The sequence below is a fragment of the Accipiter gentilis genome, chromosome 12, assembly GCF_929443795.1.
Source record: "Accipiter gentilis chromosome 12, bAccGen1.1, whole genome shotgun sequence".
NCBI lineage: Eukaryota > Metazoa > Chordata > Aves > Accipitriformes > Accipitridae > Astur > Astur gentilis.
This window is the reverse complement of record NC_064891.1, coordinates 15,490,570-15,518,427: the sequence shown is the minus strand read 5'-3', so window position 1 is coordinate 15,518,427 and position 27,858 is coordinate 15,490,570. Positions and strand designations below refer to the sequence as shown.

Sequence of the window (27,858 nt, the reverse complement as noted above, 5' to 3'; positions counted from 1 at the left end):
GAAATATTCTAGTCCAAAGACATTCTAATTGTTTATTCTTAAAAACTAGCTGGTTTGGATTGCTGGCTGCAGGAAAAACAAGTTCCAAGATGCTCTCTTGCACCAGTACCCACTAAATAGTCTATGACCAATTGCACTTTGTTCATGGAGAAGGGAATTTAATATTACTGTACTTGGGCAAACATTTCCACCTTTCCGAAATGACTGAAAATTTCACCTTACCTCACATGTTGTAGAAAATAACGCCCAACAGATCTTTCTGATCTTGTAGTGACAATCACAAAATCTTCATATTGGCAAAAATTTTAAGACACAGCACAGGTATTGCAGAGAGCTAAGGGAACAAAGAGTTCACGGGGTGTTTGTCAGACCAGGCGTAACTGTGGCTCCTGAGATACTCTTATCTGCTTTATAGGAGAAACGCATTAGACTTGCCTTGTGTTGTAAAGAGAGACCAGCAATTTGTCCTAAACAGCCTCTAAAGGTTACTTGTCTTCTATAGCTGTAGGTTAAGATTATCCAATTACTAGAGCTGAAGTGCTCTGTGTATGGTAATATAATGAGGTGAACGTTGAGGGCTGAAAGTTTATTCTCCAGTTGATTATTACTAGTGCTATTGATAGAACATTAAAGGGTCTACAGCAACCGAAAAACTGCATTCTTTGTGTGATTTGCAGAGAGTGTAAGTTTAGGTAATTCCCTTTCCTGATTTGCTAGGGACTCAGTCTGTTTCCTTACAGTAGTAAGCAAATGACCTGATCTTACAATCTTTTGCTCTGCACCAATTCAAATTTTAATTTAAAAAACCCCAAAACTTCTTTTCTCTCCAGCTTGCCCTTAGCAGGAGGGATAGTCCAGTCCCAGGACCAAGGTTTTCCATGTAGGAGGAAAAGGCAAAAGAGTAAATCAGCTGTTTGCACATGGCCAAGAAGGTGAACCATTGGTACACTCAGAATTCAGTTCCAGTTCTTTAAGTGTCATGCTGTTATTTATACAGTGTATTTGTATGTAACCAAGTAATTTTCTGGCTAGTTGAGATCCCACTGGTACTCATCAGTTGATTTAGAGTAGGATTCTCAGAATGTAAAAGGTTTGACAGGTATAATATTTAAATTTTACTCAGGAATTAGAACAACTTTGCTTATGTAGTTTTATATGTTTATTCTATATGCATTCTAATATTTTCTTAATACGTTTATGTTTTTAAGTTTTTCAGACATGTTTTACACTTATTGGAGAAGAAGGAATAACATGGAAATTAATTCGTCTTCAGTTGAACATGTATACGGCACCAGTTTTATTTGGAGCTCTCTTAGGAGTTATTAATATTATTCTCATCTTTGCCATACTCAGGTAATTGAGTCAAAAAAGAGAAACATTCTACCTTGTTTTAGTGGGTGGCTTGTAACAAATAATATGCTGCTCAGAAGGAGGAGAAATAAGCCTGAAATCTGGAGCACTAAAACTATAAGCTGCTGTTTATTTCTCAGTGTTTCTACCTTCTTTAATACATATCTTTTTCATTATGCTCATAAATTAATCATAGTGATGTTATGGCTAGAATGTAAACTGATGAAAAAAGTTAGAGTAGTTAGATTATTAGCTTAGCCTTGATAAATTTTTAATGTTGATGGTTTCTGCCCATGTTCTTTCTCTAAAGAGAAATAAGGTTAGCTTGTCTGTAGGGTTCTCGCTGTCTGTGTCTTTCCTTTAAGAACCTCAAGGCAGGATTTTTATGCATTATCCCACTGGTGGCAGTGAGGGGAGGGGAGAGATGCACACAGATATGTGATACTTTCCCACTAGAATATTTCCCTTTTTGAATATGCTGGTGTTCACTGCAGCCAAATGTAGACTACCCAGATGATGTTTAAAGGAGCTGGGAATAATTAGAATAGAAGACTATGCCATTTAGAAGTATTTTAATAGAAACTGGAGTCAATAGTAGATCAAATAACTATGTGTATTAATGAAAACAGTTCTAAATTTCTAGAGAGCATCGAGTGGATGACCTGGGTCGGCAATGCAAAAGTATCAATTTTGAAGGAGAAGGTATCTATTTTTTCTTGAAAATTTACTCTGTGATGATAATTTTGAACTACTCTGTTATTACATAGAAGCTTTTAGAAGTATTCTGAAGTTGATGGATTGGGAACTCAAAGTGGAAAATAGGCTGTATCTCTTTCTAACTGGTCCAGAAATTGCTTCACGTCCATGTTGTGCCCATGTGTGTCCATAGTGCTGTCTGGTACCAAAGAAGAAAGAAAAAAAAATTGTATGGATCCTTCCAGATTTTCACCCTGGAACTGTCTCTTCCAAGAGACAGGATTAAGTGAATATGGACATGAGAAAAATCACCCTTAACTTCTACTCTGCAGTCATACCTCTCTTTTGTTCTGCATCATGCTGAGTAATTATCGTTATTGCATGTCAGCTTTCACATACAGCATCTTATCAAAAGATGTATATTGTATAAGTAAATTTGGTTGGTGATACTAAAGTACAGTAATTGCCACATACAGTGCAACAGCTTATCTTCAATATATACCCCTTTTGTGCACAGTTCAATTTTTTAAAAATGTTGTGTGTATCCTTTTCACTTGAAGAATAAAAAGCGTATGAAGGATGATCTTAAACCTCTCTCAAAATCTACGGAAGTCACCAGTTTCAGTATTGTATTTGCTTTCTGTTTAAAAAGGGAGCTGTATGTGCACACCACACATGGGTGTTTTGTATATGAAAATGCTACGCCCAGGTTAGAGGAACAAGGCTCTGTGGTGCTGCAGAATCCTACTCTTGTGTACTTGTGACCTTGCAAGAGGAACAGGAAGTGTTTTGGTTTCCATTGTTAAGATATTTAAAGAAAGTTTGCTTATCTTGCTGTCACTCAAGACTTGTCAGTCCTAGCATTACAGTGGGACCACAGATGGTATAACTAATTTGGAAATAATTTTCCCTCATTGTCAGAGGAGTTAAAATTTCAGCAATTCCATTTTGATTTAAAAACATTATACATAGATTGTCAAAATACAACTGCCTAGCCGCCCACCAACCTGCGTGTGAAATACTTAATGGAATAAGGAAATCATTACCGTTTGTAATTTGTGGTCGTGTGAAAAAAGCTCAGTTTGCAGTTTATTGTTTTGTTTTGTTGCAGAAAGTGGTGTTCTGGATCAGGATGCAGAAGGAAACATTGACCATGTTGCTGTGGTAGCAATCAATTTTCTTTTCTTTGTCATCTTGTTTGTGTTTGCTGTCTTTGAAACGTAAGTTTGTCTGTTTTCTCTCAAAATACTTAAGATGTGTAATGTAGTTAGACTGGGTATGCACGTAAAGGTTTTTCTGTTGCACTTGCTTGCTTAACCACACTCTTCAGAAATAGAAGTCCAAAACCATATGCAATCAAATTGATGTATACTGATACAGAGTAATGAATTAAAGGTCAGTAGTAACTGAAAATATGTAGCATACAGTTTGTAGTATATGAAACATTAATGTAAAAGCCTTTGAATTGATGCAAACCCATATCCTCAACTTTTTAAGTGTTAAAAAAAAAAGTAGCTACCTAAAATCTTCAGAGAAAACTGTTTTCAGTTGAGTACCTTGTTCTATACTTTCTATTTTAATTTTGTGTAATTTCTTAGTGTGATTCTGGTTAGCTCCAAAAGCTCTAGTGAATCTCTTAGTAATGATTATTTCAGGAAAGATGAAAACAATTCTCTGATATAGTTAATGCAGCTGTATTCTTAAATAGACTATTTTACATGACTGTTTTTTTACCTAAAGAGGTATGTTATTCACTCCCAAATTTTCTGTGTATAAGAAAATAAGTAAAACTTAACATTACCTCAGACTGAAGTATACTTCCTTTTTTTAAGTTATAAAATACTTAGAGGATATAAGATTTATTTTTGTAAGTTTTTTGATCTCTAATGTAGCTAAAATTTCTTTTAACAATATGTCTCTGTCTTAACTGAGGTATTTTTAGAAAAAATGAGTTCCTAGAGACTGGTTGCTTGCTAAAACTGAAACAGTATTAAATGTTTATTATTTTTGTACTCACGGGGCCTGATTATTTTTTTCTCTCTATTACTGTTGCTTTGCTTTAACTCCATCTTTTCATTAAATAGATTAGTGATGCTTCAGAGTATGGCTGTTGTAATGCAGTTGTGAATTTTGTCTAGTGGATTTATTTTTAATAAGTTATGCATGATGGAATTAGTTTATAACTGGCCTGTGTTTTCTGATATGTTCGTGAGGAGGAAAGGCTTCTATACCACTGTGTTTGATGTTTGGGATAGTATACGCATGTAAATGGCTGTATAGAAGAAGGTTTTTTATTAACGTCATTTTGTTCTGTCAATTTAGTATAGCTACTCCATTGACGATGGATATGTATTCCTGGACCAGGAAAGAAGCCGTTTTTTATAACGGAATAATCCTTAGCGTGGTCGGCATTGAATCGGTTATTGTTTTCATGGTGGTTAAAACGCTATCCAAAAAGTAAGATTTCGGAGTTTATCGGAATTTTCTTACTTTTGTTAGCTAAGTGTGAGAAGCTTTATGGCAAGGCCAAATCTGCATTACTTAAATCTTTTACTTGTTAATGAATTTGGGTTTACTATGACAATGAAGTACTTCCAATTTTGACACAGCCATGATACTGTGGTTGTTCTCTTTATTCTGTTAAAATAACCCCCTTCCTCATCTGTCTTTTACCCTCAAATCACAAGAAAAACAGGTTTTAAGTAAGTTATTGTGATTTTGCAATTTTTGTTGCAGGTGTTTTGGTCAGGCACCTTTTCAACAAACTAATGGGCTATGTCATTAGCACCTTCATAGATTTTAATTTAATTAAATGATATATTTAACTGTAATTTCATTGTTTGATAGGACTGGTGAGCGTGCTATACTCCATGGAGGCTTACTAATTGTCTTGGTTGGATTCTTTATCTTACTGCCTTGGGGGAAAAAACTACCAAATATCCAGTGGCAAGGTATAATTAAAGTCCTACTAAACTATCATGCTAATGTTTATTGAAAGCTTTTTTTTGTATTTTTTTCTTAACGGTATGCATAACTTGGTTTTACAGAAGTAAAGAATAACTCCATTCCCAGAACAGCTTCCATTGAAATGTTAATGCCTTTCTGGAGTTTGCAAGCAATGCAGCTTCCATCCAACCACACAGTGGAACCCGTAGGCTGCCCTGTCACGCAGTCCTGGTGCCTGAATACTCCGATGATCTATCTGGCCCAGTACATCAGCTCTGACATACTAATAGGATTGGGCTATCCAGTTTGTAATGTCATGTCCTACACTTTATACTCAAAAATTCTAGGACCAAAGCCTCAGGTAAAAGCATGATGCCTAAACAGTTTATTTCATTTGCTTTCCAGGACTTGCAACCTCTTTATTAGAATGAGGGATCTAGCTGAAATTCCCTTTGCCATTAGCCAAATAAGAGTACATTTCAGCCAGCGCGGAAGTTTCGAGGAATTCTAATCTTTTTTGAAAATCCAAGGCAAGTCCCTAGAGGAATTAGAAAGCAAGGCTTGTACTACAATTTATGGCAAATCTTACGGCGTGAAAATTTCAGAACAGCTAAGCCCAAAGCTTGTGACTTTCACAACAGTTCTGGAAGTCATTTTTGTAACAACCAATTACATATTCAGAATATGAGTCTGGAATAATGTTCCTCTTAAGTATATTATATAAGGACTAAAAATGCTAGGATACCTCCAGTTACTGGCATTTCGCAGTGATGAAACACATAGCATGCTGATATTACTACTTAACAAAAAATGTTCTTCCTTTTTCACCAGTTATCTAATTTTTTCCATGTTATATTTTGCTGTAAGAGACTAAATGATTTGAGCCAGAATGCCTTTTTATTAGAAAGCTATAGAGTATGTAGCTCAGTGCAGCCTTTGAATTAATGCTTGGAGAAGCTGAGCAGTACTCTCGGAAACAAAGTACTCAGTATCTTAATGAGTTAAGAAAGATAATCAATTGCTTAAACGCTTCTAAATTTTCTAATTAGGATAATTGGTGGGAATTACTGGCAAGCCAAATAATTCCTGTATCACTAACATAAGCTTTTGATCTTCTGTAGGGTGTCTACATGGGATGGTTAACCGCCTCTGGAAGTGGAGCACGGATACTTGGGCCTGTTTTTGTGAGCCAAATATACACTCACCTGGGACCACGCTGGGCATTTAGCTTAATCTGTGGAGTAGTTGTAGTCTCTCTCTTACTCTTGGAGATAGTATACAAGAGACTAATTGCATTTTCTGTCAGATATGGAAGGATGCAAGAAGAGAGTTGTTAAATACGTGGGTTTTTTTAAAAAAAAAAAAGTAGAACAAACCAGAAATAATACTTAGTTTATTACTACTTTTTAACGAGGAGTACCTAACCACTGACCTTGTTGGCTGTATGCTAAGAACGGTACACCTGTACTTACACATTGACAGAACACATAACTTGGTCATATCCTAATACATGGTTACACCTGCTGCAAAAGAGCTTTTGTATTCTGCTTTTCTAGCAGCAGAGGAAGGGATGTGAACAAGTTAAATCAATACAATGGCACATTTGAAGTGCGTACAGCTTAAATGATGCACCTGTGTACTGAATGCAGCTGTGAAGGTCACAGGTTACGTGCATCCTTTCCAGAAAGAAGTAAAAGAAATATTATCTTGATTCTGTGAATCAGGATTAGTAACTCTTTTGTAGTTGAGCTGCACGTACTTTGTATGGAAACATCACTACTTAAGCGAATCTTCTGATGTTCAGTTTGCTAGCTTGTAAGCACTGATGAATACAAAATGTCTGACCTTCGAAACTGATGTTACATACCAGTACATCATCTCCCCGATTTCACATGAAATGTTATAGAATTGTAGAGGAAGGTGGGTACCTGTTTCACAAGCAGTTTATGTGGGATTTGGGTATTTAAGTTAGTTAAGAGCCATTGAAAATCACAGCCTCGGTGGCTGTTACTTGAACTACAGTGAACCAGATGTGCAATTTTTCTTCTACTGTTTTGCTGAATGCCTTTTTGTAGAAACAAAGATAACCTGCACAGAGTTGAAATATGCACAGCTTTTCTTAACTTTACTACAAGAAGGAAATACTAAGCAGGATAGTTTGCACTTTCATTGTCATTGGTGAGAATGAATGCACTGTGCTGAGCCACCAGTGTTAATTAAGTAAAAAGGAGGAAACTGGCTCCTTGCATGTTGACTGTTAGCTGTAGGCTTATTTTGCTGATAAAATGGTATGAGAAAGGAATTTACAATGTTTGAATCATTCAGTGTTTATTTGAAAACATGAAATAATAATTTTCCTTCATAATGGGGGCTAAGCTCATCTGTATGGGTTTCTTCTGTTTCAATACTACTGGGGAAAAAATCTGGAATAACTCCAGTATGAGAGTTTTAGCTGCTGTTTAATGTGTGTAATACTTGATCCTTATTGAGTTTAATATATGTAGTTAAGTATTCCTATGTAATCAATTGTTAAAACACTAAAAGACTACTGAATTAAAAGATTATTTTTTCAAGACTGACTGAAGGGAATACAGAAGTTTTATTGTAACAGGTTTCCTGCTGCAGAATCACAAAAAGTCACAAGAAAGGACTTTGCTTTTATATGCTAATTCATAATAAATAGTACCAGAAATACTGTGGTTTGGTGGTGAAAACAGACTGCAAAATGAAGCACTTAGAATTATAGCAACCAAAAATTAACTTCAGTCATGAGAAATTGGTGTTACTTCAGACCTAAGAAAGGTAAGAGTTTTCAAAATGGCTAACATGGTTAGGATTTCATGTTCTACAACTCAGTTTATGCTGAAAGTTAGGACACCATCTGTATGTTGTAGGGGTTTTAGTATTGTTGTTCTTCAGGCTAGCTCACTTCCAAATTAAGAGTGAGAAAACGTTTGGGTACTTGGAGGGATTATTTTACCTGTAACTTATTTAAAGAGTTAAGGATAAAACTAGATTCAAGTCTCTTCTGCAGCAAATACCTGTAGAATACAGAATAATCCTCAAAAGGGGTAGCCCATGCACATTATTATGTTTACATAATGATTAAAATAAGAAAGCACGATTATAAATTCCTTGGCTATGAGAATTTTTATTTTCCTAGGTCAGCTGTGGTTTAAGCTATGGCTTGCTTGTTATAGGTTCTCATCCTCCCATTCTTATAAAACATGTTCTTGTAGGGCTTCTGTTTTTTTCTTTTTATTCTGGTTAGCAGCATAACACAGCTGTACATAAGTCACACCAGTCCTTACAAGCTAGGTCATTGTTCTTTCTAAGCATTTATGCCTTTCTGCCCTCCTAGTGTCTACCTCTCAGGCTTTCTTCAACTATTTGTACATTTAGCTTGCACATCAAACTAGATTATATTATGTCTGAAATAAAGATAACTGTTGTGGCTGATAATGCAAGTTTTTAACATGCAGTGCTGACCCATGTCTTAACCAATGTTGACTTCCTACTTTAAGAGTCAGTTGATTGAAGATTAAAGTACTAAACCAAAAATGTTTCTTCCAAGAAAGGTGTATTTATGTGCATATGCACATGTTTGTATCTATAGGAATATGAAAAAAACCTTAGGGTCTGCTTAAGAGCTATGCATATTACTTGGTTTTCCAAAGACTTGCAATAGTTAACTCATTTTACTGTACCATCTTTTACTGTACCATTTTATTCCATCTGAGTATTAAGGTCCAACATGAAAAGGTAAACATCTCAACTGCCACAGCCGTTTAAAAAAATTTCTTTTGGAGAATCATTCAAGGTTTTGGGGCAGGAGGGGTGTTGTAATCTCTTCCTCGATGTTACTAGTGCCACATTCTTTATTTACAAGCTATTTACTTGATTTGGACATGACAAAATAATCAAAATTGTGTCTATCAGAGACCAGATAAATAAGGAGAACTGACTTGAAGTCAAGGCTATTCCATCTCTAAGCTGAGCCTGCAGATTCAGAAAAGCTGTATTAGAAAAATCTCTTTCTTGAAGGTTTTACAGCTCAGTTTATTGTGCCTAGACCACCTACACAAGCCCCCATCAGCACCCCTGAAACTCTCCATCCTCCCTGCCACCAAAACCCTTTTGGATCACACACTTGCACGTAACTTAAGCCTTTCTCCTACCTTATAAAGAAGTTGGAGTACTTATTTATGAATATAAGCACCATCAGTAGTGTTAGCACAATGAAACAAAATGCTTAAAAAAAGCTAATGTTAATGCTACTTCAGTTTCTTACATGCGATTCATAATCTGCAAGACAAGGTAAAAGTACCTAAAGGTATTAAAATTCCTACAAAGCAACAAGCTGAATCAGTTACTACAGTCGATATAGCTCACTTTCCTATCATGGACTGTGCTCCCATTTTCAGTCAGCTGTAGGCCAAAGGTAAAATATTGAATACACAAACCACAGTGCAATTTTTCAGTTCAACAAATTCAAAGGAACAGTTTTACACTGTTTCTCCCCAAGCTTCACCCAGTCCTCAACTCCCAACATATGATACTCTATGATACCAGGTCAGCTCCTGTTATAAATTGAGCTTAATACTTAAGAGCAAAGGGCTCTTAATAAACCATCACTTGAACATGAAACAAATAAATAGATCTGGATGATTACCACTGCATTCATTTATTTTTTTTTTTTTGTATAAAATGCTTGTGCAGGGAAGTTAAAGCTGCTGCTACAAAAAATTAAAAACAGTAATAAAACATATACATATTTACATATATTACTTGGCAAGACGTAAAAATACAAGTTATTTACAAATACAAACAATTAAACAGCACAGATGCATTTTCCTTGATTGTTGGCACCGAGTAAGCAGTGGGGGAAGAAAAAAAAATACAACAGATTCAGATTATTTCCAAAAAGTTGCTGCTATCTAGAACCAAGTTGCTCAAAGTTTTGCTAGGGCAAGTTTATCCATCATTTTGAGGAAAAATGTGTTTTGTAAGATACCTCACAAGCTATTTGCTACACATGAACAGAGCAACCCTTCCCTTCCTATTTTTTTTACCAGCTTTTTGAAGAATTTCTGCATAAGCTGAGTACGATCAGTCACTTTACTTGAAAGTTAGTGAGTTTATTAAGCTCTTGTGTCCTGACACCTACTTTGCTTTAATCAGTGGGGACCAGCTGGATTGGTAAACATCACAAGAATGGAAGACAGACAGTGTAGCTTCTCTTTGATGTATTCTGGCAACTTGGCATTTTCTCCATACCTAGAAAGGCAAATAAGCATTAAAAAAAGTTAGATGCCTGGAATAATTTGCTTTCAGGACAGTATAATCATTTCAAAACTTGCCTGTAAATAGGAAAACCACTAAGTCAAATAGGTTTTAAGTATATCTAGACACATTAATTGGAGTTTGATAGCTTAAATCCAGGCCCCCCCCTTCCCTATATGTATTTAATTGAAAAAAGTGTTTCAGATTAAGAAGATACCTAAACAGTGTTTAAAACTGCAATAATATCTGAGCAGACTGTATATATATTAATGTCTCAAACTTTGCACAGAGGAAGGGTGTTATAGAGTAGGTATATTTGTATGGGAAGTGCCCAGTGTTCAAAAGATATGTAAAGCTTCACCTGAGCACTTCAGGTCTGTGCATCAATGTTGGCATGATATCTCCCTAATCTAGCAGTATCTTGGGGGGGGGAGGAAGTATTAAAACCTTACTTTTCTCCCCATACATGAATCATGGCTATACTCTAGAGACCAAGTAGATGCCTTCCCAGCTTTTTTTATTCATTACCCAGAGTTCAGTCAAAGCTACAGGTGTTTCTCTTTACTTATTAAGCTCATATAAGCTAATCAACTGAGAAGTGACTGAAAAGCTAAGTTTTAATATTTACAAAACAAAACAAATAGCAGCTATAAAGTTTACCTTGTGTATAACAGCCTTACACTAGCAGTAAACAGAACTATTTTTAGAGCAGTAACAGACTCACCTAGTTGTCTGGCCATCTGGAGATGTGTAAGTGATAGAAGAAACACCTGCTTGGGCTACCAGTTGGGATCCATCATTAAACTGAACCCATACTGCTCCACTGGTCAGCTAACAAGAGAAGTTGGTTTGAGGACATAAAATACAAGATTATGTTCCTAGAATTTTTCTAATAATTGTAGCTGAAAGTTTTTCAGAATTGCTGAAGTGACTTGGGCACCTTGGTCAGTCTTTTAAAGATGAAGATGGCACGTATACTATTTCGGATTAAGTAGTGTCATACAGTCTAAAGAATCAGACTTCCTAAGGTTTCAGGTACTCACCTTTAGTCATCCTTTGCAATGACAGTTAAATAAAGTACCTTTGGCTTAACCACTCCTAAAGAAATTTTAAATAGGACCAAACGTAAAATAGAAGGCCCATTTGTAAAAGTTCACAGATGTATACATTTTGAAGTTTATGTATATAAAGCAAACTTTCTCTGTTAGGACAGGAAGCTTACTTTATCTGGATTGCAGAGAACCATTTTTTAAATCTAAAGCTAGTCCCACAGAAAAGCAGAGGAAAAACTTCTATGTAAGGAAACAGCTTTTCTTGTACAGGCAGATTCTTCTTCTTGTACAGATCTGGTATGTATCTGTTAAAAACATGATGTCATGACACCTTTACATCCATATTAGTGAACAGACAGAAGTTGAACAGCTTCAGTTTTTTACTAGTCAAATTTAAATGACAAGGCACCGAACAGGCAATAACCACGACAGGAAGATTGTAATAACTGAAATACAGAACTATTATTTTGGTTTCTTCTACTTATGTAGTTCATCATGGTATTTATCCAAGACGCTTGTTTGGAAGGATCTTTACACATACCAGATTTAAACTGTAGCAAAGCACAACTGAATGTATTCCTCACAAATCAAGTCTAAAGTTAATGACTTAAAAATATGTATCTCAAGTTTAATAGGCAAAAAGAACAGACTTCCCTCCTTTATGAGTATTCATTTCTCACCTGAGAAGCCCAACCAACATTTTTCACAAAGACAGATTTTAAAAGTTGGGCTGAATTTGGACTGCATTCCGTTTGATGAACAGAGGAGCATGTAGTTTCAGCAGTGTTAGTCATAAAAGTAGACTTTTCATATGACACCACCTAAAACCCAGAAATGCACACTATTAGCAGCCTTAGTATTAATCTGACTGATTATATACCAATTATAGTGGTCAATTCCCACCTGTTCTAATCTTCTCATATATACAGACAGATTTAGCCCATATGCTTCATTTAACAGCATTACATTATAAAAACCCCACAGGATTTCGTATGACTTTCTCAGTACTATGACAGTTTTTCTACCACTTTCCTGTACTCACAAAGGAACTGCTTTTCATAAGCAGACTTTTTCTACTTAATCCCCATTTTTTCCTTATCTGACTGACAAAAACCCTGTCCATCTTCAGCAAAAATGTTCAGCACGTTAGATTATAAAGCAGCCCTCATTCAGATGACCACTTGGCCAATATTTTACAAAAGTATGGGCATAGTTATTAATTGGAAACTAGAATATTAAACATTAATAGAAGAGTTCTACAGCACATACAGTGTCTGTTACAGGTTTAGAGAGGCAAAAGTGATGAATTAAGAATAACAGAGGAGCAAACATTGGAGGCCTTTAGGACAACACCACCACCACTACTGTCTAGGAGGAACACATCTGCTTCTATAAAAGTTCTACTACTCGAATACCTCCTCCCATAGTCACAGATATGACAGAGATGAGGTGGTGTGCTTAGCAGTATTTAAGATTCAGGGTTCAGTGAAAAGATGCAAGTCAGGGGATGCCTCTGAAATAGGAGAGCTTGGTCAGGAAAGAGATCAGGATCCAGATAATTACAGGAACCTGAAAGAAACAACAAGCTGCACCTCAGGATATACAGACCTAGTTCAAGTATAAACAAACTGACAAAAAAAGTCAAGAGTAACACAGCAAGTCAACCAGATATTGTGGTGTTTTCCTTAGAAGTACATACTTCAGAAGAGAAAGCAAACAGTGAAAGTGCTGTATGTCAAACAAAAAATGAGTTTGAATGCTGAACCCTCAAGTTAGAACTCTGGTGATGGGTAACCTTAAGTCAGTGTAAAAAATTGACACTAGTACTGAAGCCCTAAGGAATTTTTGTTGCCAGGTTCATTCTAGTCAAGCAGATCCTGCACTAAGGACATGTGCTACACAATCAAAGAGATGCAGACCCATGTAAATTCAAAGTTCAGATGATACAGACTCAGCATGCCAGGACCCCCATATCATTCAGTCAGCTGGGGAAATTTTATCAGGGCTGTGATGCAGGAATTGAAGCACGGTGGGTCTTTTAAACAAGCTAGATGAAATCGCACACAAAGCCTTGTTGGCTATACATATAAATACATTTATGCTTGCACTTTTTTTTTTAAACACACACTAACACTTGATCATTTCAGAACAATAGCCTCAAATGCTAATATCATTTGTGACTACCATTCACTATAAAGAAGGCCTGAGGGCACATCAGAGCTCTCCAAAACAAACTGAAGACTGTGCTGTATAACATGAGTAAGCAACTTTAAAACTATCTTCCCAGGAGGCATTTGTGGTAAAGTTTTGGAGGATTTTGATTGTTCATATTATCTTAAATCCAGATATCAAAAGTTAGCTAAAATAAAAATCAACAATTCTAGTCAATATGCTCACAAATGGCTAATAAAAGCTTATGTCCATACAAATGTAATTCCATTAGTTCAAATAAAACAGCAATATTTGAATTCCTACTGGAGAGTAGTCTCCACTGTATGTTCTTGTGTACTTACAGGAGTACAGTTTGGCATCTGAACTGGAGTAGAACCGACAGCTATATTTCTATCCAGTGCCATAACTTCTTTTGAACAGTTTGTGTTGTCCAACAGTGGAGGTACTACAGCCTGTGGCGATTCAGTAATGCCAGGTTTTCTGGAAAAATAATAAGACAAATTGGGAAAAGGTCTGTCCAAAAGGGACTAGAACAAGTGAGGAGACATAGCTTTTCCCTTAGCTTACCATGGACTGTACAAAGCACTTGATGGCACTGGTCTTCTGCAGAATTGTTTTTACACATGCTAATTGTTAGCCTGGTTTAGTCTAAATCCACAACTGTATGTTGTCCTAGCATCAAAGGAGGCTTTGCAAGTCCAAAATAAGGTGTTCATACATGCTATCAAGTTAATATTTATCTTGCTAATGACTGTGAGCCTCTGTTAAGCAACCCTGGCTTCTGCAAACATCCTGCATAAGGTTGCTTAGTAGGAATATTCAAATGCGTAAGTATTTTCAGGTGAAAGATACTACCTTCCAACAATTATTGGAAAAAATGGAACACTTGCACTCCTTTTTTCTTCTTCCAAGACAGCAGATTCCAGTGCAAGGCATATACGATGTCCCTGGAATTAGAAGAAGCTTCTTAAAGTTTTTAACTGAGAACAGTATAACTATTTCATACATGTTTAGTGTGGCAGGTGAGCCTACACAAGGAAATTTTTTTCAATGGTACTGAATATCGATTATAGCTGCACTCATATACCATGGAGGCAATTCAAAAATCTATACTACAGCAAGATTCCATCTTAACTTCAGCACATCTGGAATTAAGCTCTTAATCACATCTTCTCCCCTTTTAGCAGGACTAGATGAGGGTCTAGAACACCCCTGAAATCTCTTCCAGAAAATAACAGAACAGAATTTTGTACTATATTTTTACTGCTTCCTAAGTTCATAGACAAAAAATTACTTGTGACTGCCAATTGGGTGACATGAAACAAGAAAGTACAGCAGGAAGGCCAGTTAAACACCTGGCAGGTTTCTATGTTTTGTGGTTTTTTTGGTTTGGCTTTTTTTGGAGGGGGGGGCGGGTTAAAACTTGTATAAAGCAGCTTCAACTGTTCTTTTTAATCCTTTCACCATACAGGCAAACCTGCTTTACATACTAGTAAGAATTTCCTCTAACAGTCTTCATTGTGAGGCATTGTTACTGCTACCTCTATGGTGATATTTGCTCTTCCAAAAAACACTTTATCATCCCTCCTTACTAGTGTAATGAAAAATACGAAAAGCAACATTGAAAGCACATTTGTGAAAGAGAAACTGATTTTTCAGAAGGTTGCTTTGCACAAGAAAAGGTCTATATAAAAGTTTACCTCATTTGCATGATCCATATAAGCTTGTATTTCCTTCTTCAAACCCGTTTCGTTTTCTCCTTTCAAAGTGAAGGACTTCCCTGATTTTTCAATCACGCGAGTTACACCAGCTGTCTTGTGTATCTTTGCTCCTGTAAAAAGTAAAAATTTCTAGTGTGAACTGTGTAACATACCAGCATCTATGAAATACAGATTTCTGCCATTACATTCTACTCTACTGAAGTGTATCTCACTGACTTAATTACTGCAAGAATAAAACCACTCCTGCATGAGCTCTATGTCTAGCAGAAATAAAAAGCCACTTAAATTGCAACTGTGGTATTAACAGAATCCCCTCTATGGCCAAACATCACTACTTAAATGGGCTGAATAATGCATTTATTACAGATCTTAACAGCCTTTCTAGACATTAATCTGAGACAAAATTAACATCTCTAACAGTATCGCCAAAGATTGGTTAATTAGGCTCTACTAGTATCTCAGTATGGTTTTAAAAAAGGTGCCCGTTCTTTCAATAGCAGTTCCACACTGAATCACAAAGCTGTTAAGTCTTTTTTTTTTTTTTTTTTTTTTTTTTCATAAATTCTGTTGGGGTATATCTATATGTGTGGCAAATCAAACTAGTTGACAGTAGTCTATAGTGAGAAAACAATCATCAGTGCAGTCTAGTTTATGAAGGGTAGTTGGAAAAGGCAGCCAACTGCTATCTCGAGCGAGTGTTCTTCGTAATACTATTACCTCAGTTAATGGAAAGCTTGGAGTAGGGACACACCTTTCACTAAGTAGGTTGACTATCAAATGTAGATGCAAAGAAGAGCTCATCAATAAAAACAAAGCATAATTTAAATAACACTTTTGCAACATGTACTCCCTGAAGAAGGTATCAGGAAGGAACTAATGAATAATAAACTGATCTCCTAGTGCTAGAATAAAGGCAGAATGGCAAAAAAAGTTTCTAGTATTTTCTTCAACCTGAAGTGTTCATTGTTTAGTGTTTGGCAATATTTTAGTGCAGCTTTAATAACATGATATAACTAATTGCATAATTGCAAAAATGAATACATACCATCATAAAAACAAATTTCAACATCTGCAGTGGGTGAATTTTCCATCAACATGCACTTGGCATATCTTGTATAGAACGTAACTTTGGGGGTTTTTGTTCTTACCAACTGCACAAACTTGGCTGCATACTGGTATTTTTTCCAGTACTTTTCTACAAAAGAAAATTTAAAAACCTTTACCAAAAAGTCATCAGATTAAACACTGTGCACCCCCTTGAAGTAATTTAAAATACATATTTGATAGCTGAAGGTTATAAGTAATATTTAAGTAGTTAACGGAATTATGTTCAAAGAAAGCGACTTATTTCCACCAACGTTTAGAAAAGTGTGCGTCTTCAACAGCTTCACTTGAATAGCTTCAGTGAACATAATTCAGAACCTGAACAACATAGTAAAGTGCTGCATATACTGTTTAACTAGATATCGTGGTCCAGCTGGCTTCCTGGCTTTAGGTGAAACCTGTCTTTGATCTCTAATTAGTAGAGAGGTCTGCTTGTCTCTTAAAACCTTACAGTTAGCTTATATTTTTTCTTCAGCTGTTTACATTAAATATTCTGTCAACACTTTAAAGTATGTATTTTTTCCCCTTCCTCCCCAAGTTATGAGTATTAGGAAGCACGAAGTAAAGTTGCTGTTTTAAAAAATGACCTGACAATATTTCTTCCACTCGTATTTAAACAGCTTCCAATATGAACAAGGAGAAGATTATGAAAGCTTTAATTTTAGTACGCTACCTTGTAAAGGGGTAGGTGACTCCTTGTAACTTCCACAAAAAATTAATTAAGACCTGTAGGTTTAGGCTTTCTTGTGAAGTTTCAAAATACAGTTTCCAGTTAAACTGTAGTTTGACTCTTATTCTGAAAGGAGTTTTATCTTCACAGTTATCTGAAAAGTAGTGGCTAAAAGCTAAGAAGTCTCAAACAAGATTCACTTAATCACATTAATAATCATAATTTTAAAATAAATTTCAGGTTACCTGGCAAGTTGTCAAAATCATACATGCAGATGTCTTCAGGAGGAGCAGGAGGTCTGTCATCAAGAAGGAAACCTCTTCCTTCATTTGGATGATAAACTGCAATCTACAAAAAGGGAAAAAATGTGTTTACAGTTGCCTCTTACTACAGCACTCCCTACTTTTAGCAGGTATGGAAATAAGTCACAGTTGAATTACTTACTGTAATTTACCATGAACACTCTATTCCTCTAAGTAATTCTTTAACAGCAGCAGTTTTTCAACAATACTTCACCTATTCCAAAAGTCAAGTCCAAATCTGCTCTTAAGTAATTGCTTGCTACCTATATTTGTATGGCTGTACTTATGGGGGGGGGTGTCAGGGGGGAGAATTTTACAGCTATGCATATGGAAACATTGCACTTCCAAACAAATAATCACTTAAATGCAAATGCAAAAAAACCTCTGAAACAACAGAATGCTCTAAGCCCTTTATACAACAGTGAAGAAACTGAAAACATACTCACCACATTTCCATCACAAGATATTCTGAGAACTTCTTTCACAAGCTCTTGCAAGTGGTGTTCTTTTAGAAACTCCATACACACTTCCCCAGTATCTAGAATGCTCACCTAAAATATATTAAATATACAAGTGAAACAAAAAGACCTTTACTTTCTGGCAAGATAAGATATCATTGCATTCCACAAATGCTTTTAAAAAAGGTTTTCTTCTTCCTCGAATGCACTGCAAACTTATAAATGCTTATTACAGTAAATTTTGCTATTAATGCTATTCAAACAGAACACTTCTTCAACACGACTGAAGGTTATAAGCCTGGTCAGTGAGGGTGTGGTTTCTTAAGTGACAAATCAAACAATGACAGGTCAGCTCTATTATGTTCTTTTTTAAAAAAACAAATTGGGGGCAGGAGGAAACACGACAGGATGAGCAGGACCATAAGAAAAGGAACACAAGGGTGATACCAGGAACAAACCAACCAGAAAATTTATATGATCAGTAAGGATTAATGGAATTTGTTTTGCTTTCCCACCCACAACACTGGGAAAAAGCAGCACTATAAGAAAAATATTAAAGTTTTTACTTGAGAGCAAGATTGTTTTCATTTCTAATCCAGTTATTTATCTAATCTGTAAAAGTGTTTGATCTGTTTACATTTAAGATTTTAACTATGTCAACTGTATAGCTAAGCAGTACAGAGTTTTAGAACCGTAAAAAGTATATGTGCACTTAATATTTGTTACGCCTACCTACAGCTTCTCTGCTTGTCAGCTAAAAGCAATGCCATGTCACTACTTGCAGGAAGCGACCACAAGCATTCCATATACAAAAAGCAAGATGCATCTTACTAACAGGACTTGAAATTAAATGACTATGGATGAACTTTTCTAAATACAAATGCTTCTGATTTACCAAGTGATTTTTAAGAGATAGTCACACTATATTTAATTCTTGAGTTGTTTCCATTTTAAGAGCTGATACGTACCACTGCATTTTTTGTTTTTTGCCGGATTGGTTTTAGTCTGTGAGCGTTGAGAGGTGACACTATACTTCGCAGTGTAGGTTTCTGATGTGCTGGTGGTTCTTTGCCCCATGTTTGGTTTTGTTCTGAAGTTGACCAAAGGCCACATGTAGAAGATGGTTGAATTTTCTCAGATTTGCAGAGAACTCCGGGGAGGTATTTCTTTGGGTTTCTCTGGTTCAAAGAATGTGAACAGTCCATGGATGCATCATGATTCCTGATATCTTTTAAGGTGTTCCATGCATTTCTTGATACATCTTGCTGCACATCCAGATACCGAAAACCCCCATGTGCATTAGTGTTGCCAGTTAGGTCTGCAGGTGGTCTCAGTGGAACTGAAAGCATAATAAAAGTATATTGTAGATTCAAAGAGTCACAGTCAGAAGAAAAAAATGCTATTATGTTTTTAAAAGCTTTTCAAAGTATCATCCTAGAAGGCTTATTGAAGTGCAGAACAGCATTTCTTCAATCCTCAGTCCAAAGCATTAGGCTACAACTTTAGTACCAATCAATACATGTGCTAACAAAATAGCAGTGCTACTTAAAATAGATTACTAGATTATATAGAACCTTAAAATAGGTTACTAGATTTCAGTTATGATGGCCTTCAATAAACAAAATACTAAGATTTCAAATAGATACTTAAACAAGAATTTGTTGAAACACAGTTTATTTGCCATTCAGATAACCACTAGCACCAAGTTTCATCTAAGTTTCAGATTAACTACTGTTTCAGCATCAAGCAGAGGTTTTAGTACTCAAGATGTTAAAAATTCACAGTTCAAACCCCTTGTTTTATTTCCAGTCACTTGTTAAAATACAAAAAACTATTTTTGTATTTAAACTTCCTATAACTGCTTCCCCAGTTTTGATATTTAAGCCCTTGATCAACTTTCGCCTCACCCACACAAGTAATTCCCTCCTCCTGCCATGTTGCAGAACAGTTGAGAAGGGATCAAAAATTCAATAGGATTATTCAGACCATATGTCATATGATTCCAATTCCCTGTAGACAGGAAGGGAAGGAGTCCAGTAATATCAAAATAAAAAAAAGCTAGAATGGATTTGTGATTTAGTTTTATGATTAAATTACATTATTTGTAAAAGATGTAACATGATGCATGACAAAAAACACCTCCTTCCCTTCTGTGTCTTTTTACCTTTCCTCCACCCCTCCTTCTGCAGCCTCATTATCTCTCATTCACTGAGGTCCCATTTTCTCTTGAGGTGTATTTGCACAACTAAATTAACGGCCTTTTTGAGTCACCTGCCAATCTTTTGTTACATATTTATACTTACACATTTCAGGTCACAACTGACTAATTATGGCAGGTTCTAGAATTGTGTTTTCCTTTTTTTTTTTTTTTTCTAAAATACTAGAAGGAGATAATTACCTCAATTTTAGAAAGCTTAGTATTCAAATCCAATGTACACTTTCTTCACGCTTATGAAAGCGGTTACATACAGTTTATTATACTAGCCCAACAGCTTAAGAGGAACACTAACTACAAATTCTTCTGAAATTAATTCCTATCTCAGGAAACTAAAACATTACAGCTTAATCCAAAAGAGAAAACAAAGCAATGTTTTCAATGGAATATTTCTTGCTTAAGAATGATACTACAGATTAGCAACGCTGGAAACCATTTTGCCCGTTTCAGTATCTGTGTCAATTTTTTACAGTGACAAGTCAGTTTAGGGTCTTCCATGCTTTTAATTGAGAAAAAAAGTCTGCCTGCAGTAGCCTCTGTTAACATCCAGTCGCTGTTATTTATGATCCCAGCTCTGGTATCACAGTTACTTGGCCATACAAATACCCCTTCTGTCACAAGTTTAAAGAAATAAAATATAGAAAAACCCACAAAAATTGTTAAAAAAAGTCACTACTCCAACTTGAGTGCAAAAAACGTACAACTGATTAGTTACACACCAATTGTTTGCATGCTTCCAAGCCACTGCTGCATTGTTTCAGCCTGGGACTTCTGCTCTAACAAACCAACCTGGGGCTTCACTGGGCAGAGATAATTTGAGCTGCAAAATAAAAGTTACACATGTAATCAATATTACATCAAAGACACTTGCACAACAACAGTTACGTTACAGCTGCAGAAACCACAACACTTTTAGAACATTTAAGAAATGCAGGTAGCATTTCACAGCTCTAGACAGCTTAGAACATGCTTCTTTTTTCATGGGGAATGTTCATTGGTTAAAGCATTAAAAAAAAAAATACTGTTTCCAAAAGGAATAAGAAGTTATTCCTAACGATTTAAGCCTGTTAGCACTCACTAGTAGACTCTTGGAACTGACATATATGAATAAAAAGAGCCATTGATAAAAACAGCCATCACTGGCTGCTTCCAGCAGTGGCTGTTCTTACACATGGTTCTTAATTCACAGTATAGGAAACAACCTCAGAGAAGACACAGGGATGATGACCATAACCCCAGTGGATCTCATTCAGCGTAACAAATACGCAGCTGAAATATGTAGGCAATCTTACCACCTAAAATAATTTGAGTTCATATAAAATACTGTAAATCCCAAAGATTATAACAATTTTTACCAGCTTTTTAGAAAATGACATATACGTAGCCACAGGTGAACTCAAGGTATAATCCACATGCTGAAGAATAAAGAATACACACAAACAGTTACAGCAGAATCACTGATCTGTTGTAAATTGACACTAAGTTCCTGGGAGGTTTTCTGTCTCTATAGCCTGTACCTGTCTGTACTTTCTTTTTGTGATGATCTCTACTTTAGCATTAGCAAGGACTCAGTGATCACAAAAACCCCACCCCTCAGAATATAAGCATCTAATTTCAGTCTTTGAACCTTGCATTTAAGATTGCTGTGCAGGCTAACTATAGATTTAAGAAGCTCTCCTATAATCAACCACATAAAAAAAGTAGTAACCATTCAGTTAATCTCCACACTCATATTAATATTCTGTCCCATTTACATTCAGCATGTCATTATGAAGTCATGGGGAATACAAGCATTACGTTAACATTTGCATAAATCCCTTCTTTTTTGATTCAACAAACATTTCTCAAACTAGAAAGAATGCACATGCCCATTGAACTTGCTGAACAGAGACTTATGTCAAACACTTCCCAATAGTCAAGAAAAACCTCTTACTACATTTACTTTTTCTATAGGGCAAAGTCCTCATTTGCATTTTCCCTGAACTGATTTGCAAAAAGAAAAGCATATGAAACTATCACACAAAGTTGCCACTTCTTAATGTGGAGAGAAATGCAAGAACTAAGATAGGCAACAGTCCTTATATTAAAATAGGAAAGTGCTCTTTGATATTCTGCAAAGACAAAGCAAACTTCTGAGCACAGACAGATTAAGTTTATCACAAAGGAGGGCTCTTGTTGCATAGCAGTGCACAGAAGTCAATGATGAGGCCTCCAACAACACAGAAAACATCCTAGCATCCCTTGTAGATTTGGCACCTGAGTTGGTTTGTATCAGCTGGGGCAGTCCATCAATGTATATAGAAGGAAGCCAGGATTTTCACCCAGAAACTACAACTAAAGACAGGAATAAGTTTCAGATAGTTATCTTTGAGTGTTATTTTCCTTTCTGGTACACCAGTTTTATAATCCATCATCTAATCTTGTACTTAATCTGTGGTTGGGTTTTTTTCCTTTATCTTGTTGAAGCATAACAGAAAAAGAAAACCAAAACCAGAGCAGCAAGTAAAAGTGTTGGTAATCACACCCTGAATGCCTTCTACCCTAGTCTATGTCTGTTCTACAAAGAACAATTAGCAAGGCTCTCTACTGCAGTTACCGTGGGGAAAAAAATACTCAACTTGCTGCACATGGAAATAAGTCAATAATAGAGTATTACCAGGATAAATAAAAGCTACAATCTAGCTAGCTGATGCACTGCATCTATGAACTTTAAAAGAGGGACAGTGGGGAGGTAAACCTCTACATAGCAACAGCATCAACTATCACCCTCTCCTATTTGGTATTCAAGCTACAAGTGTAGAGACTCTGGACACTTACTACAGCTCAGTTACAGGAAAAAAATCATGCATTTAACATAAGGCAGCTCTGAATTTCATCTTAATAAAAACCGATTCTTACTGTGGTTGATCTTTTACAGGTGGAGATATTTGCCCTTCGAAAGAACCAGAGCTACTAGAAGTTTTCTCCTTAAATATTTCTCCTATGTCAGTATAGCTGTTCACAGGTGAAAAGCATTCTGTATTTTCCCTTGTTCCTACTTTAGGCTTAGAAAGCAGTTCCATAGAGTGACATCTCTCAACAATATTTGATATGCCTTGAGTCTGACTATGGGATGTGCCAGACCTATCTGAAGAGTGGGCTCTTCGGAGGTAGCGTGAATGTGGTCTCTCTTCAGCAAGTTGCATGGTTCTTCCCCTGCCGGTTATGCCAATTTCTTTTCCCTGAATTCCCCACTGATCAAAAGAACCGCTTCCATCTACCGATGAAGTATTAGTGGAATTCTTGTTTTTAGGAAAAAAAGTTATTTTATTTGGGAGCGGCTGTCCAACCAACAGCTTCTTCTTTTCCTTCAAGCAACCACTGGTACTGATGCTGGAAGAGCCTGTGAAGGTTGTAGAGATGGTAGCATTTCCACTGTCCATGGAATCTTCTGAAGTTCCCGAATCTTTACTCCGTGCAGAGCTACACCTGGACATAAAAGGATGATCCAACACGGAGGAAAGACTCAAGCGATCTGCTGGATTTTTGCGAAGTAACCTATGTATAAGGTCTTGTGCCTCTCTTGATAAAAAGGCTGGCATTTCATAGTCTGCTAATACTACTTTATTCAGTGTGTTCTTGACTGTGTCAGTGTCAAAAGGTGGCTTTCCAATAAGAAGAGTGTAAAACATACAACCCAAAGACCATACATCAGATTCAAGTCCATGTGGACTCCTTGTGGCTATCTCTGGAGAAATGTAATTTGGAGTTCCACACATGGTGTAATGCTTTTCGTGAGGCATTTTCAGCTGAGTTGCTAGTCCAAAATCAGCAATCTTGACATTCATATTATTGGTGAGTAAGATATTAGAAAGGGTGAGGTCGCGGTGCAGTATTCCATGAGAATGAAGATACAGCATACCCGTGATAATTTGATGCAAGAAGTGTCGAGCTGTCAAAACACAAAACCAGATGATTTAGCCATAAATTGAAATCAGAAAGTTGTTATTTTCACAACTATGAAGTCTGCTATTGGTCTTGCCTTTTTTTTTTTTTTTTAAATAATGGGGATGTTACAAGGATGTTTAAGTGTCATGCTAATGAGATTGGAATTAACTCTGCTTTTTGCTTTAAGCAATATGGCATGACTGTGTTCTAAGTTCATAAAAAATGTTCTCTAAAGCAATAGTCAGATTTTTTTCTTTGCTAACAGGATGAAGTAAACAGGACTGGAAATGTTTTCAATTGGCCTAAACTTTTTAAAATTGGGTTCTTAAGAATTTTTTAAAAAGTTCCGTTGCTCCTCACTTTCAGAAACAGCAAATGCATGAAATCAAGCAGCTTCACTATGTGCAGATTATAGGATATAAGAGACAATTTGGATGATATTTATCATTATTAGCAAACTGGCAAGGCTAGTAGTACTCCAATTTCTCAAAAACTTCTACGTTGACGAAGTTGGGACAGCCTTTCTCTTGCATTACATTAGAAATTCAGGGAATATTCAAGAGTTTTAGCTTACAGCAGGAGTAACAAAAACTCATCCAGGCTGAAACAGCATCATTTATTATGATGTTGCAATTACAGCAATTTTAAAAACAGTTCTGAAAAATCCGTATCTGTAATAGTTTCACAGAATTAGATTAGAAACTGACAGAGAAGCAGGTAAACTGGAAGGACTGTGCAAGAGATGACCAGCATGGTAAGTCTGGAAGCAGCAGAGGCAAAAACCACTGATCCAGATTGGCTGAAACCAGAACAGCTTGTTTGGCTGTGCCCGCAAACATTACACATTGCAGCTGGCTTTTTTTTTTTTTTTTTTTTTTTTAATTGCACTGTTCTGGTTAGGCTTTCAGTGGCCCACATTTTAACTGAAATCCTCTCTCTCAACAATAAGAAAATGAAGTTAGTAAATTCATAAGTGAAATTAATCTTTTTTGCAAGACTTCTTTCTCAAAATACTATTCAAAAGTTTTAGCATTACTCTGACAATGAACTCTCAATGAAAAATAGGATTTTCAGTGCCTTCTGTAAGAAACAGAAGTAAAACCATAGTAGAATTTCTCCTCAGCTGCCAGTCCTTCAAAAATTATAGATGAAGTGTCAAATTGGATATTTCCTTGCTAACTCAGCCCTTAAGCAACATAGTTAACTGCATTATCTTAATTTCCACACACCTTAGAACACAGTAAATATTTCCAACGATACCACAAAAGGTAAACTATAATCTGGAAGGCTTTCTAACTGGTGACATGTAATACAGTAATACTGACGAGAAGAGGTGCACCACAAAGAAAGCAAATCTGTGGATGTGAAGCTGCCAGATTTCCTCTGTGGAACTTCCCAGTCTTGACCTATACTTCAACATACTTTTATGTACAAAGGTAAGCACTACCTTGTATATACCTCTACCTTCTAAGATCGCTGTCTATTTTTTCTACACCACAAATAGCACAAACTGCTGTAAAATGGTATAAACGGAAACAAAAGCATACAGAAATTCAAGTGAATACATGTAATAGTAATTAATCTCTAGATTACCACTTATCTACCTCTACCTTCTAAGATCGCTGTCTATTTTTTCTACACCACAAATAGCACAAACTGCTGTAAAATGGTATAAACAGAAACAAAAGCATACAGAAATTCAAGTGAATACGTGTAATAGTAATTAATCTCTAGATTACCACTTATCACAAGATTTCAAGATATACAGACTGGTTCAGAGTGATGGCAGGGTATATAAAACTACCCTTTCACTAGAATTAAGTATTTACTGAATAAGCCAAATAATTAATGCAAACAGAGCTACACAGAAAAAAAAAAAATCTCACCTTCTTCTTCCGAAAAGGGTTTCTTTCTGTTCTTTATGTATCTGCTCATTTCACCATTGTGACACATCTCAAGTATCAGGTATACATAGTTGCTATCTTCAAAATAGTTGTAAAGCTAGAACATAAAACAATGAAAAAATTAAAATAAATTTCGTAGACTATACAGCAAGTCACATGTATAGTCCTCTCTACAAAAACATGATTCTTACCTCAATTATAGATGGATGCTTTAGCTGACAATGTATTTTCACCTCATTTTGAACCCTCTGTACCATTCCAACCTTGTGCATGGCTTTTTTATCTATCTGTAAATGGATCACAATATTTTTAAAGCACTGGAACACTGATTACGTACATGTTAGGTTCAAGTGAACTTTACATTTTAGATGTTCAACGCATGTTTGCCTGAAAACTTCTAAATGTAAGCAAGTTTTCACATAGTTTAACCTACTGTATGCTTTTAATGAACAAGTATCATGGATAAATGGAGGAACACACAACTGTCTCAAAGTAGACAAGTATTAACATTTAAATATGAACACCAATTAAAAAAATTTCTGAAATACCGAAGCAGAGAAACCCAATTCTGCTTTTGCCAGGCAGATATGCTAAATATAGTTAACATTAAAAAGATGGCTAAACATAAACTAACATAAAGTATAATATAAAGTATAAAATAAAGCATTACAGATTCTAAGTAAATCTGACAAAACACGTGTGAGGTGCAAGTTTCTTTGACTAACAACGTCTGTCCTGGCAGTGGGGGAAATTTTTCCAAGACATTTATTTTCCAGGACCTCTCCAGCCACATGGATTCTAAATGAAGTTTTTGTGGTCACAAATTTCTGAATTAGAATTACGGGGCTGATTGTCCACCCAATGTTGAATATGTGAGCTGGCGTTCTTTTAATAGTGCTGTAAGCATTTCTATTAGTTATCGATACCGTCTATTTGGTTGTACTGCACCGTTCAGGATCAAATACTAATATAAATATCGGTTACATACAAACAAGCCATCCAGGCACGAATGCCCAACCACAGAAGCCCAACCTGTTGTGGCTTGCCCTTGTTCAGTCTCTCAGAAGACTGAGGCTTCTTCGGCTGGCTGCCTTACCATTTTGATAGCCACTTCCAGACCGGTTTTCAGGGATACTGCTCTGTAGACCCCAGCGAAGGAGCCCTTTCCCAGGAGGTTCCCCACCTTGAAATCCTGCAACTCGAACACATCACCACCGTCAGTCCCAGCCCACTCTGAAGCCTCTCTCCCGATGCAGACACCCTTCCACCTCCCTCCCCCGAGTGATGGAGGGACCCCACACCCCCCAATGCCGGCACAAACCCCCAGGTGCCCCCCCGGAGGACGGGGGGGAGTACCTGGACGGAGCTCTCCGGGGCGCGGCGGCGGTCCGCGGCGGGGCCGCGCAGCACCCCCCACGGCATCGTCCTCTCCGCTCAGCGACCGGCTTGCACTGGCGCCGGCCGGGGCGGTTTGGCGCGGCGGGGTCGGGTCGGACCGGGCCACCTTCCCGCCGTCTCTCCCGCCGTTCCCGTGGAACGGCAGACACCCGCCTCCCGCTGCTATGGCAGCGGCTGGGGAGCGACCGCCGCCCGCCCCGTAAAAACACAGAACGCCTGTAGTTTTCCACAGCCGACCTCCCTGTCGGTGAGGAAACATGGCTTCACGGCTCGGCCCAGGGGGGGACACGCCGGTCCCGGCCGGTTCAGCCCCTACGCCGGCTCCCCCGGCCGCCCAGCCGGGGACCTGCCCTGGGGGGCGCCCCCCGCTGGCCGCCTCCCACAAATAAACCTCCCGGGAGAAGCACGGCCCCCCCCCCCCGCCCGCCCGCCCGCCCGGCCTCTCCCCGCCACCGACTGGCAAATGGCGGGGCGGCCCCGGCCAGGGGGCCGGGCTCCGCACCTCTATTTTCTCGCCGATGCAGGTCGCCATGGCGCTGGCCCGCTCTCCCCCGGTCCCGCTATGGGTTCTTCTCAGGAATTAGGCTCCCCATCACGGCGCCCTCCATCGCCCGCCTCGGCCCAGGCCTGCTGGATCCCGGGCCCGGCGGCCGCTCCCCT

General features: G+C 37.3%; 2 protein-coding genes and 1 long non-coding RNA gene across 6 annotated transcripts in view; 2 read left to right on the top strand and 1 right to left on the bottom strand.

Annotated features, from left to right (window-relative positions):
* Positions 1-17,319, top strand: part of MFSD8 (major facilitator superfamily domain containing 8) — a 22,328-nt gene extending 5,009 nt beyond the window's left edge. Inside the window, exons 6-13 of one of the 2 annotated variants that reach the window (XR_007507840.1) lie at positions 1,209-1,353; positions 1,994-2,052; positions 3,158-3,266; positions 4,369-4,503; positions 4,894-4,997; positions 5,094-5,353; positions 6,114-7,794; positions 17,235-17,319. Coding sequence is in view for 1 of the 2 variants with exons in the window: in XM_049815395.1 (XP_049671352.1) it covers positions 1,209-1,353; positions 1,994-2,052; positions 3,158-3,266; positions 4,369-4,503; positions 4,894-4,997; positions 5,094-5,353; positions 6,114-6,329 (1,028 nt within the window). In the remaining variant the exon portion in view is untranslated. Of the gene's footprint in view, positions 1-1,208; positions 1,354-1,993; positions 2,053-3,157; positions 3,267-4,368; positions 4,504-4,893; positions 4,998-5,093; positions 5,354-6,113; positions 9,778-17,234 lie in introns of those variants that run through there. The other variant, XM_049815395.1, reaches the window with a different exon arrangement.
* Positions 10,069-27,858, bottom strand: PLK4 (polo like kinase 4). Of its 3 annotated transcripts, none has more exons than XM_049815389.1 (16): positions 27,701-27,858; positions 26,897-26,992; positions 25,992-26,087; positions 25,783-25,897; positions 22,868-23,900; positions 20,689-20,789; positions 18,723-19,093; positions 17,743-17,847; positions 17,240-17,342; positions 16,266-16,415; positions 15,200-15,330; positions 14,355-14,446; positions 13,841-13,979; positions 12,008-12,148; positions 11,000-11,106; positions 10,069-10,269 (listed from the first exon to the last, which is right to left on the bottom strand). In XM_049815389.1, exons 1-16 carry the CDS (start codon positions 27,728-27,730, stop codon positions 10,170-10,172), a joined length of 2,910 nt encoding a protein of 969 aa, XP_049671346.1. In that variant the 5' UTR covers positions 27,731-27,858; the 3' UTR covers positions 10,069-10,169. The 3 variants fall into 3 exon arrangements, 2 of the variants coding, with proteins under 2 accessions (XP_049671346.1, XP_049671345.1); XM_049815388.1 differs by lacking the exon at positions 27,701-27,858 and adding an exon at positions 27,157-27,222; XR_007507838.1 differs by lacking the exons at positions 10,069-10,269; positions 11,000-11,106; positions 12,008-12,148 and having other exon boundaries at positions 13,911-13,979; positions 14,067-14,446.
* LOC126044956 (uncharacterized) lies at positions 17,362-23,411 on the top strand. The gene is made up of 3 exons (XR_007507842.1): positions 17,362-17,406; positions 22,887-22,973; positions 23,324-23,411. It is a non-coding gene; the product is annotated as an uncharacterized LOC126044956 (long non-coding RNA).

What these genes read in the sequence shown, in the direction of transcription:
- PLK4 (XM_049815388.1), bottom strand. Translation starts at nt 27,222, where the DNA reads ATGCCGTGGGGGGTGCTGCGCGGCCCCGCCGCGGACCGCCGCCGCGCC. An exon ending in ACCCTTTTCGGAAGAAGAAG is followed by an intron (nt 23,901 to 25,782) that starts GTGAGATTTTTT and finishes GTGTTTTGACAG; the next exon opens with CTCGACACTTCTTGCATCAA. An exon ending in TGGAAGCATGCAAACAATTG is followed by an intron (nt 19,094 to 20,688) that starts GTGTGTAACTAA and finishes TTATGCTTTCAG; the next exon opens with TTCCACTGAGACCACCTGCA.